The 18,985-nt window shown below is 43.1% G+C and overlaps 1 protein-coding gene across 1 annotated transcript in view; it reads right to left on the bottom strand.

Moving 5' to 3' along the window:
- Positions 1-18,985, bottom strand: part of LOC120064471 (E3 ubiquitin-protein ligase MYCBP2-like) — a 110,129-nt gene that overhangs the window by 6,642 nt on the left and 84,502 nt on the right. The window contains exons 37-46 of the mRNA XM_039015067.1: positions 18,622-18,838; positions 18,227-18,328; positions 17,835-17,963; positions 15,157-15,289; positions 14,614-14,717; positions 12,132-12,320; positions 10,894-11,001; positions 9,012-9,221; positions 4,259-4,366; positions 1,139-1,304 (exon numbers count right to left, since the gene is read on the bottom strand). Of these exons, the coding sequence (XP_038870995.1) occupies positions 1,139-1,304; positions 4,259-4,366; positions 9,012-9,221; positions 10,894-11,001; positions 12,132-12,320; positions 14,614-14,717; positions 15,157-15,289; positions 17,835-17,963; positions 18,227-18,328; positions 18,622-18,838 (1,466 nt within the window). The remainder of the gene's footprint in view (positions 1-1,138; positions 1,305-4,258; positions 4,367-9,011; positions 9,222-10,893; positions 11,002-12,131; positions 12,321-14,613; positions 14,718-15,156; positions 15,290-17,834; positions 17,964-18,226; positions 18,329-18,621; positions 18,839-18,985) is intronic.

Raw genomic sequence — 18,985 nt, 5'->3', positions numbered from 1 at the left:
AATGTATTTGACATTGCTCGTTCTGATATTGCTCGTTTTGATACAGTATGTCTTCATTTCTTGTTTGTTATCTTTTAAAACTTTTAGATTATGTGTGTATGCAGGTGGTTTAGCGGTTAAGAGCGTTGGGCCAGTAACCGAAAGGTCGCTGGTTTGAATCCCCAAGCCGGTAAGGTGGAAAAATCTGCCATTCTCCCCTTGAGCAAGGCAGTTAATAACAACCGTTCCCCTTGGAGCCGATGACGTGGACGTCCATTAAGGCAGCCGTCCGCACCTCTCTGATTCAGAGGGGTTGGGTGTCCGAGCTGTCTGTTTGAACTACTGGCGCACAGCTCGGACACCCATGCATACCCCACAAGTCATGCCACCAGAGGTCTCTTCACAGTCCCCAAGTCCAGAACAGACTATGGGAGGCGCACAGTACTACATAGAGCCATGACTATATGGAACTCTATTCCACATCAAGTAACTGATGCAGCAGTAGAATCAGATTTAAAAAACAGATAAAATACACCTTATGGAACAGCGGGGACTGGGAAGCAAACATAGGCACAGACACATGCATACACACACACACACACACACACACACACACACACACACACACACACGATAACATACGCACTATACACACACTTACACATGGATTTTGTATTGTAGATATGTGATAGTGGTGGAGTAGGGGCCTGAGGTTCACACTGTGTGTTGTGAAATCTGTGTATGTATTGTTTTTAAATTGTATAAACTGCCTTAATTTCGCTGGACCCCAGGAATAGTAGCTGCTAAATGGGGATCCATAATAAATACAGATACAAATGCGGAGGACACATTTTGGTTGAATGCAGTCAGTTGTGCAACTGACTAGGTATCCCCCTTTCCCTAGTGTTATTGTAATGCACGATATTGCTGCATTGTTAGAGGTAGAAACGCAAACGTTTCACTGCAACTGCGATAACATCTGCAAAACTGTGTACGCAACCAATAAACTTTGATTGTTTTAGTATTTTGTTCATTTTGTTCACTGAAATACAATCCCCCAAAAAGTGTGCATGTCAGCAGTCAAGTTTTCAAGACGGAGCACTTTCAGTACAAAGCAAAAAACTGCCATGATTATGCATTAAGCACAGTAAGTCTGTACCTGCAGGACAGTGAGGCAGCTCCTCCTTGGGCACGCTGGTCATCCTCTGGAAGTCATCGTGGCAGGCGTTACAGAAGTGAGTGGTGCCGAAGCAGAAGAACACAGCCACCGAGCAGCAGTACCGGCATTTGTACTCCAGAAAGTCTGTCCCGTGCTTGGAACACATCTGTAGATGGAACGTGGATGTGTTATACTACATTGGGAAAGGATGATCAATGGAAACAGGATGTATTCGGAAAGTATTCAGAACCCTGGACTTTTTCCACATTTTGTTACGTCAAAGCCTTATTCTAAAATGGATTCAATCGGTTTTTTTCGGCATCAATCTACACGGAATATCCCATAATGACAAAGCGAAAACAAGCTTAGAATTTTTCTTATTTATTAAAAATTTAAAATGGAAATATCAGATTTACAGTGCATTCGGAAAGTATTTAGACCCCTCAACTTTTTCCACATTTTGTTACGTTACAGCTTTATTCTAAAATGGATTAAATAAAAACATAATGACAAAGCGACAACAGGTTTTTAGACATTTTTGCAAATTTATAAAAAATTAAGAACTGAAATACTTTTTTTTGCCACTGTATGTAAATAAGGTATGTGAACCCTTTGGAATTATCTGGATCTCTAAATAATGGTCATAAAATTAGATCTGATATTCATCTAAGTCACAACAGACAAACACAGTCTGCTTATACTAATAAAACACAAATGATTGTATTTTTCTTGTCTATATTGAATACATCATTTAAACATTCACAGTGTAGGTTGGGAAAAGTATGTGACCCCTAGGCTAGACCTCTCCAAAAGCGAATTGGAGTCAGGAGTCAACTAACCTGGAGTCCAATCAATGAGACAAGATTGGAGATGTTGGTGAGAGCTGCCCTTTAAAAAAAACTACTCTCCCTAGGAGTGGCCATCCTGCAAAGATGACTGCAAGAGCACAATGCTCAATGAGGTTAAGAAGAATCTTAGAGTGTCAGCTAAAGACTTACAGAAATCTCTGGAACATGTTAACATTTCTGTTGACGAGTCTACGATATGTAAAACACTAAACAAGAATGGTGTTCATGGGAGGACACCACGGAAGAAGCCACTGCTGTCCAAAAACAACATGGCTGCACATCTGAAGTTCGCAAAAAAGCACCTGGATGTTCCACAGCGCTACTGGCAAAATATGATGTGGACAGATGAAACTAAAGTTGAGTTGTTTGGAAGGAACACACAACACTATGTGGAGAAAAAAAGGCACAGCACACCAACATCAAAACCTCATCCCAACTGTAAACTATGGTGGAGGGAGCATCATGGTTTGGGGCTGCTTTGCTGCCTCAGTGCCTGGACAGCTTGCTATCATTGATGGAAAAATAAATTCCCAAGTTTATCAAGACATTTTGCAGGAGAATGTAAGGCTATCTGTCCGCCAATTGAAGCTCAACAGAAGTTGGGTGAGGCAACAGGACAGTAGTTCCCAAACTTTGTGTAGTCCCGTACCCCTTCAAACATTATAAAAAACAATCAATCTTAACATAATCACTAGTTAACTACACATGGTTGATGATATTACTAGTTTATCTAGCGTGTCCTGCGTTGCATAGAATCGATGTGGTGCCTGTTAATTTCTCATCGAATCACAGCCTACTTCGCAAAACGGGTGATGATTTAACAAGCGCATTCGCGACAAAATCACTGTCGTTGCACCAATGTGTACCTAACCATTAAAATCAATACACAAGTATATATTTTTTAAACCTGTTATATATATTTTTAAATATTGCCTGCTAACATGAATTTCTTTTAACTAGGGAAATTGTGTCACTTCTCTTGCATTCCGTGCAAGCAGTCAGGGTAAAATGCAGCAGTTTGGGCCGCCTGGCTCGTTGCGAACTGTGTGAAGACCATTTATTCCTAACAAAGACCGTAATTAATTTGCCAGAATTGTACATAATTATGACATAACATTGAAAGTTGTACAATGTAACAGCAATATTTAGACTTAGGGATGCCACCTGTTAGATAAAATACGCAACGGTTCCGTATTTCACTGTAAGAATAAACGTTTTGTTTTCGAAATGAGAGTTTCCGGATTTGACCATATTAAATGACCTAAGGCTCGTATTTCTGTGTTATTATATTATAATTAAGTCTATGATTTGATATTTGATAGAGCAGTCTGACTGAGCGGTGGTAGGCAGCAGCAGGCTCGTAAGCATTCATTCAAACAGCACTTTCGTGCGTTTGCCAACAGCTCTTCGCTGTGCTTCAAGCATTGAGCTGTTTATGACTTCAAGCCTATCAACTCCCAAGATAAGGCTGGTGTAACCGATGTGAAATGGCTAGCTAGTCAGCGGGGTGCGTACTAATATCATTTCAATCGGTGACGTCACTCGCTCTGATACCTTGAAGTAGTTGTTCCCCTTGCTCTGCAACGGCCGCGGCTTTGTGGAGCGATGAGTAACGATGCTTCGAGGGTGGCTGTTGTCGATGTGTTCCTGGTTCGAGCCCAGGTAGGGGCAAGGAGAGGGACGGAAGCTATACTGTTACACTGGCAATACTAAAGTGCCAGTGGTAGAGAGAGAAGGTAACGGTAGAGAGAGAAATAGGCCTATAATTCCTATAACAACTACAACCTAAAACTTCTCACCTGGGAATATTGAAGACTCGTGTTAAAAGGAACCACCAGCTTTCATATGTTCTCATGTTCTGAGCAAGGAACTTAAACGTTAGCTTTTTTACATGGCATATATTGCACTTTTACTTTCTTTTCCAACACTTTGTTTTTGCATTATTTAAACCAAATTGAACATGTTTCATTATTTATTTGAGGCTAAATTGATTTTATTAATGTATTATATTAAGTTAAAATAAAAGTGTTCATTCAGTATTGTTGTAATTGTCATTATTACAAATAAATAAATAACATTTGTAAAAAAAATCGTCCGATTAATTGGTATCGGCTTTTTTTGGACCTCCAATAAATCGGTATCGGTGTTGAAAAAACAAATCGGTCGACCTCTAGTTAGGGGAAAAACCAAAACGTGCAGCACCTGGGTCCCTGAGGAATGAGTTTGGGAAACGCTGCCCTAAGGCCTTCTCTGGACCTTTCCTTCCACCCACCTGTGCCCTGGACACATCTGAGCATGCTCCACAGATCAACTCGCTGGGGTCGTAGTCGTCTCCCTGTCCTGCCTCCGCGTCACAGCGCGCCTCTCCCCCAAAGTACGCCTGCAACAGAGGAAGGAAGGGAAGGGGTCAGGGGATAAGCCTCCTAAATACGTTTATTAGAGACAAGTGAAACTGACTGACAGACATCTGTGAAAGATATTACTTCCAAAACATTCCATGTAGGGGAAATGTATGCCTGCTGCTACTGTGTTTCCAAAGGTATAGCTCACTATTTAAGTTTGTTCTTTTTTTAATTCACACGACAACACTCTTGCTAAATCGACAATAAATGTAATCTTAAAAAATCCCTATAAGGAAAACATCCATTCTATTGTCCCGCTTTAAACAACGTGCAGCTTATAAAGGCTTAATAAAGCCTTCATAAACACTACATAAATGTGTAACAAATCATATATAACTATGTAATTCTTTATAAAGGGTTTATAAATGTGGCATAACTGTGACAACCACCAATGTCAAATGTGACATAACCCGAGCGAAGCAGCGATCTAAGGCACTGCATCGGAGTGCTTGAGGTGTCACTACAAATCCAGGTTCGATCCTGGGCTCTGTCGCAGCCGGCCGCGACCGGGAGACCTACGAGGCAGTGCACAATTGGCCCAGCATCGTCCGGGTTAGGGGAGGGTTAGGCCGGCTGGGATGTCCTTGTCCCATCGCGCTCTAGCGACTCCTGTGGCGGGCCGGGAGCATACACGCTGATACGGTCGCCAGTTATACAGTGTTTCCTCCGACACATTGGTGCGGCTGGCTTCCGGGTTAAGTGAGCAGTGTGTCAAGAAGCAGTGCAGCTTGGCAGGGTCGTGTTTCTGAGGACGCATGGCTCTCGACCTTTTTGCAGCGATGGGACAAGACTAACTACCAATTGGATATCATGAAATTGGGGAGAAAAAATGATATAAAGTAAAAAATAGAATCAAATGCTTTTTTAAAGTCGATAAAGCAAGCAAAGATTTTGCCCTCTTTTTTTGGCGGTGGATGTGTTTATTAATTAGTGTGTGTAAGGTGTATATATGGTCAGTAGTGCGATGGTTGGGGAGAAAGCCAATTTTACATTTACTTATTACATTTTTTTCTTGAAGGTTTGAATTCGCTACAGAAAATGCTACAGAAAACCTTTCCCAACTTGCTGTCTACGCAAATTTCCCTGTAATTACTGGGGTCTGATTTGTCTCAACTTTTGTGGATAGGGGAGTTGAGCCCCTGGTTCCAGACATCAGGAAAGCAGCCAGAAGTTAATACTATGTTGAACAATTTAAGCACAGCATTTTGCAACTCAGGTGTGCTGTTTTTCAGCATTTCATTTCTGATGTTATCTAGACCAGCTTTCTTTGATTTTATAGATTTGAGCTTTTAATTTAGTTCTTGTTGGGTTACTGGGTAATCTAATGGATTTTAGTTGTTTTTAATGACTGATTTCAAGGATGTTACATTTTTCTTGAATTTCTAATTGGTTCTGTTGTAAGTCTTTTTGTGGGATGTTTTTGTATAGATTATCAAAATAAGTGTTCCAAATTCCTTCATCTTGTATCGCCAATTCTTGTGGCTTTGTCGTGCTTAAATTATTCCACATGTCCCAGAACTGATTTTGGTCAATTGCGTTTCCAATTTCATCAAGTGTCTTACTGGTATAATTCAATTTATTACGTTTCAGTGTATGTTTATACTGTTTCAGAGTTTCAAAGTATTCATATCGTAGCTCTGGGTTGTTTTGCTGCTTATGTTTTTCATTTGACATTTGTTTTCGGTGTTTTCTAATTATTTTACATTCGTTGTCAAACCATTTTTCAGAAATATTTAGATTTTTGTTTCTGATGTTGCATTTCTTTGGTTTTCTCAAATTTGCTTTTGATGCTGCTTTTTGGAATATGCAATTGATGTTTTGAGTAGCCGAATTGACACCGTCTTCATTGTTTTGGTATTGCGAGTTATTGAAGAACTGTATAGAGTTCATCATTTCATTTGAGTTCAATGTTTCAATGAATCTCTCTGCACTGTTTGGAGCCCATCTGTACGATTGGTTTATGTAGAGTTTATTGGGCTGTTTTTTTGAATGAGCATTGCCGGTTAATTTCTTCAGAAACACGATCTGTCTGTGATCTGACAATGGTGTCTGTGGTCGGACAGTGAATGCACTAATGGAGGAGGGGTCGATGTCAGTGATGGCACAATCAACTACATTTGTCCCAAGAGCTGAGCAGTAAGTAAACTGACCTAAAGAGTCCCCTCTGATTCTACCATTACGCATGTACAGGCCTAATGCTCGACAGAGATGCACTAACTCCTTCCCATTTTTGTTCAGTATTTGGTCAGGATTGTTTCTATTATTTATAATAGGGCTACAGTACAAGGAGGGGTGTCCAAATATGTGGTGGTTACCTCCCGCATCAGTGTAGTCAGGCTCAGAACCTGTTCTTACATGGAAATCTCCACAAAGAAGCACTTTACCCTCTGCCTGAAATGGAATGATTTCTGTATGGAGATTGTCAATAAACTGATCATCAAAATAATGATGAATCTGAAGGAGGAGCATAAGCTGCACATTCAGTGCGGAGAACAAGTATTTGATACACTGCCGATTTTGCAGGTTTTCCTACTTACAAAGCATGTAAAGGTCTGTAATTTTTATCATAGGTACACTTCAACAAAAATCCAGAAAATCACACTGTATGATTTTATTGCATGACATAAGTATTTGATCACCTACCAACCAGTAAGAATTCCGGCTCTCACAGACCTGTTAGTTTTTCTTTAAGAAGCCCTCCTGTTCTCCACTCATTACCTGTATTAACTGCACCTGTTTGAACTCGTTACCTGTATAAAAGACACCTGTCCACACACTCAATCAAACAGACTCCAACCTCTCCACAATGGCCAAGACCAGAGAGCTCTGTAAGGACATCAGGGATAAAATTGTAGACCTGCACAAGGCTGGGATGAGCTACAGGACAATAGGCAAGCAGCTTGGTGAGAAGGCAACAACTGTTGGCGCAATTATTAGAAAATGGAAGAAGTCAATCACCCTCGGTCTGGGGCTCCATGCAAGATCTCACCTCGTGGGGCATCAATGATCATGAGGAAGGAGAGGGATCAGCCCAGAACTACATGGCAGGACCTGGTCAATGACCTGAAGAGAGCTGGGACCACAGTCTCAAAGAAAACCATTAGTAACACACTACGCCGTCATGGATTAAAATCCTGCAGCGCACGCAAGGTCCACCTGCTCAAGCCAGCGCATGTCCAGGGCCGTCTGAAGTTTGCCAATGTACTTCTGGATGATCCAGAGGAGGAATGGGAGAAGGTCATGTGGTCTGATGAGACAAAAATAGAGCTTTTTGGTCTAAACTCCACTCGCTGTGTTTGGAGGAAGAAGAAGGATGAGTACAACCCCAAGAACACCATCCCAACCGTGAAGCATGGAGGTGGAAACATCATTCTTTGGGGATGCTTTTCTGCAAAGGGGACAGGACGACTGCACCGTATTGAGGGGAGGATGGATGGGGCCATGTATCGCGAGATCTTGGCCAACAACCTCCTTCCCTCAGTAAGAGCATTGAAGATGTGTCGTGGCTGGGTCTTCCAGCATGACAACGACCCGAAACACACAGCCAGGGCAACTATGGAGTGGCCTAGCCAGTCTGCAGACCTGAACCCAATAGAAAATCTTTGGAGGGAGCTGAAAGTCCGTATTGCCCAGCGACAGCTCCGAAACCTGAAGGATCTGGAGAAGGTCTGTATGGAGGAGTGGGCCAAAATCCCCGCTGCATTGTGTGCAAAATGCAAATTAATTACTTAAAAATCATACAATGTGATTTTCTGGATTTTTGTTTTAGATTCTGTCTCTCACAGTTGAAGTGTACCTATGATAAAAATTACAGACCTCTACATGCTTTGTAAGTAGGAAAACCTGCAAAATCGGCAGTGTATCAAATACTTGTTCTCCCCACTGTATGTACACATCATTGTCACAATAGATTGTACCTTTGTTAAGTTTTAGCCAAATGTGGTTAGTACCTTTTTTCATTTCATTCAGTGCATGAACATGTTTATAACCACGGATGCGCGCCCATTCTTGGTGGTTAAGAATAAGGGGTTTCATGACCTTGTGTAAGTGCTCGAGCCACGTTACGCACTTCTCCGTCTCGCACGCATTTCCGCAAACAGGTAGTACCCGCTCATTATGAGCAAGCTGAAGCCAACGTTGTTAATGAATTGGTCAATGCACCCTGTGTTGCACTTCCTACAGATGGATGGACCTCCAGGGCTACAGAGAGCTACTTAAACAATGACAGTTCATCACATTACCCCAGAGTGGGAAATGAGAAGTACCGTGCTACGGAGACAGAGTCTCTGTGCGCCTAAAGTGCGCCTATTTTTCTATTTGCAAGAAAACATTATAGCATAGGCCTATACAATGTCTGAGCCATGTTTACATATTGATTGCACACACATACTGCACTTTATTTTAGTGTTGCTGTTGATGAGTCATCATATGTTCTCATCAGGCATTATATGACTCATGATCATATATGTAAATCAGGAATACCAACATTTACCATTTTCTTAGATAAACACAAATTAACTACAGTAACTGTTGGCAATTCATATCGAAACCGAACCGTGACCCTAAAACCACAATATGTACCAAACCATGGGTTTGGTGAACCGTTACACCCCTAGTGCCTACCTTTTGGCACTTGTAGCAGACGTAGTAGGCGTATCGATTCATTGCGAAGCCGGCCGGGTCGTTGTGGAAGCGGGCACCGGGCGTGGTGATGGCCTCGCTCTTGTGCAGCCCCTCGTACTCCATCCTCATCAGAGCCTTCCTCTGTACGTCCTCAAACAGCTCCTTGATAGGGTCCAGCAGGTCCTTGATGACCGAGTGGTTGATCTTGTTCTGGGAGGAAAAACGCAACAGCCCAGTCAAGTAAGAGTCCGAGTCAATTCTATCTCCTTTTTTAACTCGGCTGGCACAATGTTAGTTAGTTCAAACTCAGTCAGAGCTGTTATGATCCAAGCACGTTACATTGAAAATCATGAAGATAGGAATCTTTGCAAGGTCCATTTGTAAACTCTACATGACACAATTCATTGCCACTCATTGGAACTTTTGCTTTGTTTTATTGACCAGATAGGACAGTGAAGAGCAGAAAGTAAAGGTAGGAGGAGTGTGAGTCAGAAGGGCAGTAGGTTGGATTTGAACCCATGCAATTCCTGCGAGTGCTGAGGTCAGAGGCACTAACCGTTAGACCACACAGGCCACATGATCTCTGTTAAACCTGTTCATGGTTATGTATGTGTTTTATATTGCCCTACTACTTGCAAAAATCCCAGTTATTTTAGAGAAGTAAATCCTGTCCAAGGTGTGGTGGATACGGTTTCCCATGTAGCCCTTTGTGGTGTAAAGTGGGTGCGTATCAGGTATCACAGGGTACCTGCGCGCTGCACATACTGTATGCATGGTAACAGAGAGCCTCAATTCTGGTATAAGGGGGAGCGTAATTATGGAATACCACTTTTTTGGGGCGAAACACACGGCTAGAAATGCCTTGTGTGCAAGACTAGTGACAAGTACATTTCAGTAAAATAGACAAAAAACCTGAAAAGGGGCGAGCCCTCCATACAAAGCAACCAAACCAACCTGGTGAACTAAACCAGCTAATCAATAAACAGATGTAAATCCATACTTGGTGCATTTATGAGGGAATAGATGGAAGATAAACGGGGGGGATGTTCTCCCACTGTTCTAGAACATATTTGAGGCTGTGTATTACTAGATGTTCCAGGGCGACACTGGAGATTGGCATTATATTTCACCATAGCCTGGCAACAAGGGCGCAGCCAATTTGCTGCGGTTGTCTTTCAACTTCTGGCGCATTGACACACAGCTGGTGATGTGATTAGATATAAAATGACATTTGTCAAAAAACAATCAAATAACTTGCACAGAATTTGAAATGACCTTGTAATTCTCTGGTGAGAAAGGTTATTGAAAAGGATAAGGCTCAACGCTCGCTCACTATTAAAAACTACATTTTATTTAAGTAATAGTTAAAACCTTCACTTTCAGCCTTCATCAATTGATTTTATCTGAAAAAATTTAAGTAGTATAAGCACTCAGTAGCCGACGTTGGCATAATTTGCATTCCCATAGAATAATAACTGGCGGGTTAGCTAGTTAAATTTGTAGCACAACAGATCGCAAATATCCTAATGTTATCTACATAAAAACATGTCAGCACCGTTTCTGTCTTCTGCCATTGGTATTCTGTGTCTAACAACATTGCCCTTTCAAGCATTGCTCTTCGATTGAAAATAAATACAGCCTGTATGGAGAACGATCATTAGATAGTCTAATAAGCTAGTCTAGCTAACCCACCATGTTACGTTTACGGCAATGCTAATTATGCTAACGTCGGCTTCCAAGTGCTTATATTACGAGAAAACGACACATTTACTTCTTATTTAATTATGGTTTTGCTTGTGTGTCAATGGGCCGGATGTTGAAAGACAACCGCTTTCCAAATGGCTTGGGTCAAGTGGGCGGGGCTACATAAGTTGAATAGTACCTTGCAAATGGGGCAGGACATGAAGCCGAAGGTGATCCTGGGCCCGAGCCAACGGTTCTCCAGAACACGACGGGTACACTGGAGGTGGAACACGTGACCGCAGTCCAGCTGAGGAAAAGAACAGAAAGCACACACAGAACATTTGGAACCTGACCTCGAACACATCTATGGCCTAAAGACAAACAAGGTCCTTGGTTCAAATAGTATTTGTATTATTTTCAAACACTAGCTAAACATGATTGAACCCGCATGAGGCGTTGAAACTAATATAACAGTCCCACAAGTTCAAATTCCACCCATCTGGCTCCAGGCAAAAAAAAACTCTAAACAGATTCTAATAAACCCAGGTGTGAGTCACTGTCTGAATCAAGTATCATAGAGATACAATATAATACTATCAACAATAGTATTTGTACCATCTATATACTGTAAATGTAGTTGCCACAGTATTGAAGCCATTGGACACAGTTTATCATAGCGCATTGCGCTTTAGTAAGGGCGATAGGTTCAGTATACATAATTTTGCATTTTATCAGAAGGTTGGCTGGCCCTCTGAAGTAGCGTAGATCAATGCAGTGCTCTCGGTCTATAAAGCCCTCTTGCATAAACTTCTGCCGTACCTTACGTCATTGTTAACGCACTATACACACACGTACACATGGATTTTGTGTTGTAGATATGTGATAGTAGAGTGGTGGCCTGAGGTCACACACTTAATGTGTTGTGAAAAGTGTTATGAAATGTAATGTCACGTAATATTTTAAATTGTATATAACTGCCTTAATATTGCTGGACCCCAGGAAGAGTAGCTGCGATCCTTAATAAATACAAAATTGTTCAGCTTCAGACATAAGATCGCAGACCCGGAATCAGGGATGGCTAACCCTGGAGATCCGTTCCATCTCCACTGAGTTAGGTAAATCTGCTTATTTTCTTTTATTAATATCAAGCAGATTTACCTAACTCAGTAGAGACGTCCAAAACTCCTTAAAGTTGGTAGTTGGTGCCTCTCGCGCAATTCAGTCCAATTCAGGGCCTTTTTACTGAAGAATGTGTTTGTTTCATATGATTGTGTTTCGCTCTCCGTGTTTTGTGTGTGCTTTTCATGTATTGTGTAATTTGATGTTGATTGATGCGTTCATGCGAGGCTCATCCGCAAAAGAGACCGTGGTTTCAGAATGACTCCCTGTTTAAATAAAGGTGAAATAAAATGTAATTATGTGTACAGTATAGCGTACCTGGACAGCGGGAGCGGCAGAGAGCGCCTCAGTGAAGCAGATCATGCACATGTCGTCGGCGTCCTGCTTCAGGCAGCCTGTGCTCTTGTTGCAGCCGTGCAGACAGGGCAGGCAGCTCTTCTCATTCCTCACCCCGCCACAGAGGTGGCCGCATGCTTGGGTCTTACTGCACGCCACCTTGGCATACTCCTACAGAGGGCACGGAGGGGAGTGAGGGTCAGACGATGGGCTTTATCGAATACATCTAATCAAATCCACTTTATTGAAAGTGCATTTACAGTAGCAACACCCTTTGCAGTGCAATACTGTACAGCAGGGTCGGGGGTCAAATTGAGTGAGTGACTAGGAATTCAATTCATGAATTGTAGAATTTAAAATACATTTGTATCTGTGTGTAAAACAATACAACACCGGTAGCCAGTTGCCGTTGTATTTGAGCTTCACCTTTTACTATGCCCAGTTGGTTTTATATATGCATTTACTTGTGTACAAATAATTCAACTAAATAATATATATTGAACAAAAATATAAATGCAATATGCAAGAACTTCAGCGATTTTACTGAGTTACAGCACATAGAAGGAAATCAGTCAATTGAAATTAACAGGACCGAGTTTGAGAAACCCTGGATTAGGCTATGGACGGTAGCCATTCAAAGGTAGTGTGCCTCCTCTACTAGGCATAAGAATGAATGACCAACATGCGCAAGGCATCTTCAGAGGGTTTTCTGTTTCTTGGTAACGCAAAAGTAATGTAACATGTTACTTTCCATAGTAAGTAATGTTGTAATTACTTTTAAAGTAATGTTGCCCAACATTGTCCCTAACTGTCTAGCTTTAATTTCAGAGATTATTAACGAGCTGGACACAGTCAAGAAACTGTATGATCCATTTAAAAAATGTAAACGGTTTAGATTTGGTTTTAGTAATTTTAAAGTATATTAAGATCGACCTGCGAGCCTGATTGGACCCCCTCGAGGATGTGCCTTTTCACTTTTCTGAAACATAAAAAATATATAGATATGAAAAGTTACATGATTAGAGAAAAAATATCTCTTCCAATAAAGAGATACAGATCTTCCTCTCTGATTATGGCTGAACTATGCCTCTTTTAGCCTCCACAAGAGGCTACAATTTCTGTAATAGGTCGCTAGGAGTTGAACTAAGGTAGTTATAGGAACAAGAGGGTCCACTTTTGTATTTTTATTAAAAAAAAAAATATTTGCTCGCCTCTCTTAAAAAATGTTTTTATCAGTTAAACATTACATTTACAGAAGGTTTTAACATTACATTTGTGGGGCCTCCCGAGTGGCACAGCGGTCTAAGGCACTGCATCACAGTGCTAGAGGTGTCACTACAGACTCAGGTTAGAGCCCGGGCTGTATCACAGCGGTCTAAGGCACTGCATCACAGTGCTAGAGGTGTCACTACAGACTCAGGTTCGATCCCGGGCTGTATCACAACTGGCCGTGATCGGGAGTCCCATAGGGCGGCACACAATTGGCCCAGCATCGTCCGAGTTAGGCCGTGGGGGGGCTTTACTTGGCTCATCGCGCTCTAGCGACTCCTTGTGGCGCCTCAGGCTGACCTCAGTCGTCAGTTGAACGGTGTTTCCTCCACACATTGGTGCGGCCGGCTTCTAGGTTAAGAGAGCGGGTGTTAAGAAGTACGGTTTGGCGGGTCATGTTTCGGAGGATGCACGACTCGACCTTCGCCTCCCGCTCCCGGTGGGGAGTTCCAGCGATGAGACAAGATCGAAATAGGGGAGAAAAAGGGGGTAAAATACAAAAAAAATCTAAAATACAAACAAAAAATACACTGCTCAAAAAAATAAAGGGAACACCAAAACAACACAATGTAACTCCAAGTCAATCACACTTCTGTGAAATCAAACTGTCCACTTAGGAAGCAACACTGATTGACAATAAATTGCACATGCTGTTGTGCAAATGGAAGACAAAAGGTGGAAATTATAGGCAATTAGCAAGACACCCCCAATAAAGGAGTGATTCTGCAGGTGGTGACCACAGACCACTTCTCAGTTCCTATGCTTCCTGGCTGATGTTTTGGTCACTTTTGAATGCTGGCGGTGCTCTCACTCTAGTGGTAGCATGAGACGGAGTCTACAACCCACACAAGTGGCTCAGGTAGTGCAGCTCATCCATGATGGCACATCAATGCGAGCTGTGGCAAGAAGGTTTGCTGTGTCTGTCAGCGTAGTCTCCAGAGCATGGAGGCGCTACCAGGAGACAGGCCAGTACATCAGGAGACGTGGAGGAGGCCGTAGGAGGGCAACAACCCAGCAGCAGGACTGCTACCTCCGCCTTTGTGCAAGGAGTAGCACTGCCAGAGCCCTGCAAAATGACCTCCAGCAGGCCACAAATGTAACTGTATGACCTAAGTGTTGAACACTGAAAAGAGCTAGCTATATAGATCCAATCTGTTACTATAATCATTATGACTATGTTGTGAGTGGTTGGTACCTGGCAGTCTGGGTCAGAGCAGACACTGCCCACAGCCGAGAGCTCGGTGCCGTTCCTGGTGCCACAGAACCTGCAGGCGTCTGAGCTGCAGGAGGCTGGATTCCCTGCACACAGAGGCAGAGCATTAGCTATGCACGAGAGAAGGCTAGAGAAGGAAATACATCACCATAAAAATCACACGGCAGATGTTCAGTCATGACAGTGTGTGACGTCTTATGATTGTAAAAAATTTGAAAGGTAACAACAATAAAGTAGTAGCTCCACTTTAACTTCTAAATGTCATCATATTGCTTACATCTGTCCCTCTCAGATCTACACAAGTGTCTAGGGGGTAATGGCTAGCTAGGGGTCATTTCTTGATTACATCTATCCAGTCCCTCTCAGATCTACACAAGTGTCTAGGGGGTAATGGCTAGCTAGGGGTTGTTTCTTGATTACATCTATCCAGTCCCTCTCAGATCTACACAAGTGTCTAGGGGGTAATGGCTAGCTAGGGGTTGTTTCTTGACAGGGTCAGAAAAGGGTCTGGATAGGTTCTGTTACCCGTGTGCTCCCTGAACTCCACCATGGCCTTCATGGTCTTGGAGTCGGCCAGAGCCATGAGCCAGAAGAGCTTTGTTCTCCCACAGCCCTCGTGGAGGTCCACCTTGATTGCCTCCTCCTCCTCCTTAAACACCTGGAGAGAAACAGTAACAGTATAACTTTAGACCGTCCCCTCGCCCCGACACGGGCGCAAACCAGGGACCCTCTGCACACATCAACAACGGTCGCCCACGAAGCATCGTTACCCATCACTCCACAAAGGCCGCGGCCCTTGCAGAGCAAGGGGAACCACTACTTCTAGGTTTCAGAGCAAGTGACGTAACTGATTGAAACGTTATTAGCGCGTACCCGCTAACTAGCTAGCCATTTCACATCCGTTACACAAGGTGCACCATTTATAAAAAATAAAAATAAATAAAGCATTCTTGGGGCAGAAAACAAATGTAGGCAGTTAGTTTTACTTGCAGAAACCAAGGCTGTTGAGTCTGCAGATAAGAATGTGGTGACTGACAGAGTCGAAAGCCTTGACCAGGTCGATGAATACGGCTGCACAGTATTGTCTTTTATCGATGTCGTTTAGGACCTTGAGCGCGGCTGAAGTGCACCCATGACCAGCTCGGAAACCAGATTGCATAGCGGAGAAGGTACGGTGGGATTCGAAATGGTCGGTGATCTGTTTGTTAACTTGGCATTCGAAGACCATAGAAAGGCAGGGTAGGATAGATATAGGTCTGTAACAGGTCTAGAGTGTCTCCCCCTTTGAAGAGGGGGATAACCGTGGCAGCTTTCCAAACTTTGGGGATCTCAGACGATACGAAAGAGGCTGAACAGGCTAGTAATAAGGGTTGCAACAATTGCGGCGGATAATTTTAGAAAGAGAGGGTCCAGATTGTCTAGCCTGGCTGATTTGTAGGGGTCCAGATTTTGCAGCTCTTTCAGAACATCAGCTATCTGGATTTGGGTGAAGGAGAAATGGGGGAGGCTTGGGCAAGTTGCTGTGGGGGGTGCAGGGCTGTTGACCGGGGTAGGGGTGGCCAGGTGGAAGCATGGCCAGCTGTAGAAAAATGCTTATTGAAATTCTCATCGTGGATTTATCGGTGGTGACAGTGTTTCCTAGCCTCAGTGCAGTGGGAAGCTGGGAAGAGGTGCTCTTATTCTCCATGGACTTTACAGTGCCCCAGAACCTTTTGGAGTTTGTGCTACAGGACGCAAATTTCCATTTGAAAAAGCTAGCCTTAGCTTTCCTTAACTGCCTGTGTATATTGGTTCCCGAACTTCCCTGAAAAGTTGCATATTCGATAGTGCTGGTCGATAGGGCTATTCGATAGTTTCGATAGGGTATTTCCCTATCGATATTTCGATAGGGCTATTCGATAGTGCTGGTCAAGGGCAATCAGGTCTGGAGTGAACCAAGGGCTATATCTTTTTTTTTTTGAATGGGGCATGCTTATTTAAGATGGAAAGCACTTTTAAAGAATAACCAGGCAGGATTAGAAAGGCCTGCTCGCTGAAGTGTTTTAGGGAGCGTTTGACAGTGATGAGGGGTGGTCGTTTGACCGCAGACCCGTTACGGACCCAGGCAATGGGCAGTGATCGCTGAGATCCTGGTTGAAGACAGCAGAGGTGTATTTAGAGGGCAAGTTGGTCAGGATGATATCTATGAGGGTGCCCGTGTTTACGGATTTGGGGTTGTACCTGGTAGGTTCCTTGATAATTTGTGTGAGATTGAGGACATCTAGCTTAGACTGACGGGGTGTTAAGCATGTCACAGTTTAGGTCACCTAACAGTACGAGCTCTGAAGATAGATGGGGGTTAATCAATTCACATATTGTGTCCAGAGCACAGCTGGGGGCTGAAGGGGGTCTATAACAAGCGGCAACAGTGAGAGACTTGTTACCTGGAAAGGTGAATTTTTAGAAGTAGAAGCTGAAATGGTTTGGGAACAGATCTGGATAGTATGACAGAACTCTGCAGGCTCTCTCTGCTCTAGATTGAAACTCCGCCCCCTTTGACAGTTCCATCTTGTCGGAAAATGTTATAGTTAGGGATGGAAATTTCAGGATTTTTGTTGGCTTTCCTAAGCCAGGATTCAGACACGGCTAGGACATCCGGGTTGGCAGAGCGTGCTAAAACAGTGAATAAAACAAACAAAGGGAGGAGGCTTCTAATGTTAACATGCATGAAACCAAGGCTTTCACGGTTACAGAAGTCAACAACTGTATTGTTGGTTAGAGGCTCGTAAGTAAGCATTTCACTGTATTCGCTGTATTTGGTGCATATATAGTAGTGATGAAGACAATAACACCTTTCATGTTGGTCCATGTTGGTATAAGAACATCGTTCTACTTTATTACAACTTTACAGGCTCATTTCTATTCTGTTAAAATGAATTACCATAATCAAAATGTCATTTCTCCATTCTAAGCACCGTGAGTATACCCTAATGGGTTACGCACCCAATGCATACGGATGTCTGGTAAATTTCTCAAATGTCTCGTAAATTTCAATCTTGCAGGTCACGTTGTCCGGTGGCAAATTTTCCTAATGGAAACCCTGGTATACACATTATTGCAGGTGGTACCAAGGTGGAAAGAAGCATTGACACTGACAGGCTCCCAGTCTAGCTATATGACTGGGGGCAGAGTGCCCCCTACAGGTGAATGTGGGTACTACTGACCTGTCTCTGATGGGAGCGAGTGCGTCGGTGCAGGTGGAGGAAGCGGTCACAGTCGGTACACAGGTTACCACACATGTTACACAGGATGATGGCTGCTGTCTCGCCGTCGTCATGGTTATCGCACATGGGCTGTGGACGGGAGCACAACGAGACTTTACGGTTACGACCTGAACACCTCGAGACAACTTTCCCTCATTTCATCCACCCAGAACTGTAAAATGTGTACAGCTAAATGTACAATTGTTGCATTTGTAAGGAATGCGATTTGGAGTGCTATAAATCAAATCCATTAATTTATGCACGATCTCAACAGATTACAATTCAGAAAAAAAGAGTCTTGAGTCTATATTGCTTTGCCAAAATGCACGTGTTCTATGAGGCTAATAAGTTACCATCTGTTTCTGCTGTCCGTCTTTGCCCATCCAGCGGCCTGAGGACAGCCTGTCCACATGATCCTGGTCCAGCACACACAGAGAGGCCAGAGCAAGCCACAACTACAGTACAGAGAGAAAGGACGGAGGTTAAAAATGTACTCAAACACATGCACTAACCTAACACACGTGCATGTGCACATACAAACATCCGTCACACACTACCCAGACCTGGGTTCAAATACATGTCTTTTCATTATTTGTTATTTAAATACACTTACATTCCAATATTTAACTACTTGTATTTTCCAAAAATGTATCTGAATACTATGAAATGTGAAAGTAATGAAATAGCATTTGAACCCAGGTCTGCTAAACACACACAATATGGTCGTGTAATATGAGAACAGCCGTACCCGGGTGGTGGCGATGCAACGGACTGGCGAGCGATGCTCCTCTTCCATCTTGGTGAGAGCCATGATGGTCTCAGCGATGGCGTTCTTCGTCACCCGAGACCAGGCGTCCGACAGGTGCCCGGCAGCCATGTCTTTGACCAGCTTGATGATGATCTCAGCGATCTGAGGGGGAGTGGATCCCTTCATCCACCAGTGGCTCTCCCCCCGGCGAATGTAGCTGCACATGGAGAGAGGCAGTGTTCGACCAATGTGTTCATTATGGGACACAACACTACAGGGATAGGAATAGCAAAACAATAAGTTGGTTTCGGGAAGTTAGGTCAATCCCAGAAATGTACGAATACAAGAGAATGTCAGTAAAATG

This window comes from Salvelinus namaycush, chromosome 19 (genome assembly GCF_016432855.1).
Source record: "Salvelinus namaycush isolate Seneca chromosome 19, SaNama_1.0, whole genome shotgun sequence".
In the NCBI taxonomy this organism is placed as follows: Eukaryota; Metazoa; Chordata; class Actinopteri; order Salmoniformes; family Salmonidae; genus Salvelinus; species Salvelinus namaycush.
The sequence above is the reverse complement of the archived record's forward strand: the minus strand, read 5'-3'. Positions and strand labels throughout refer to the sequence as shown.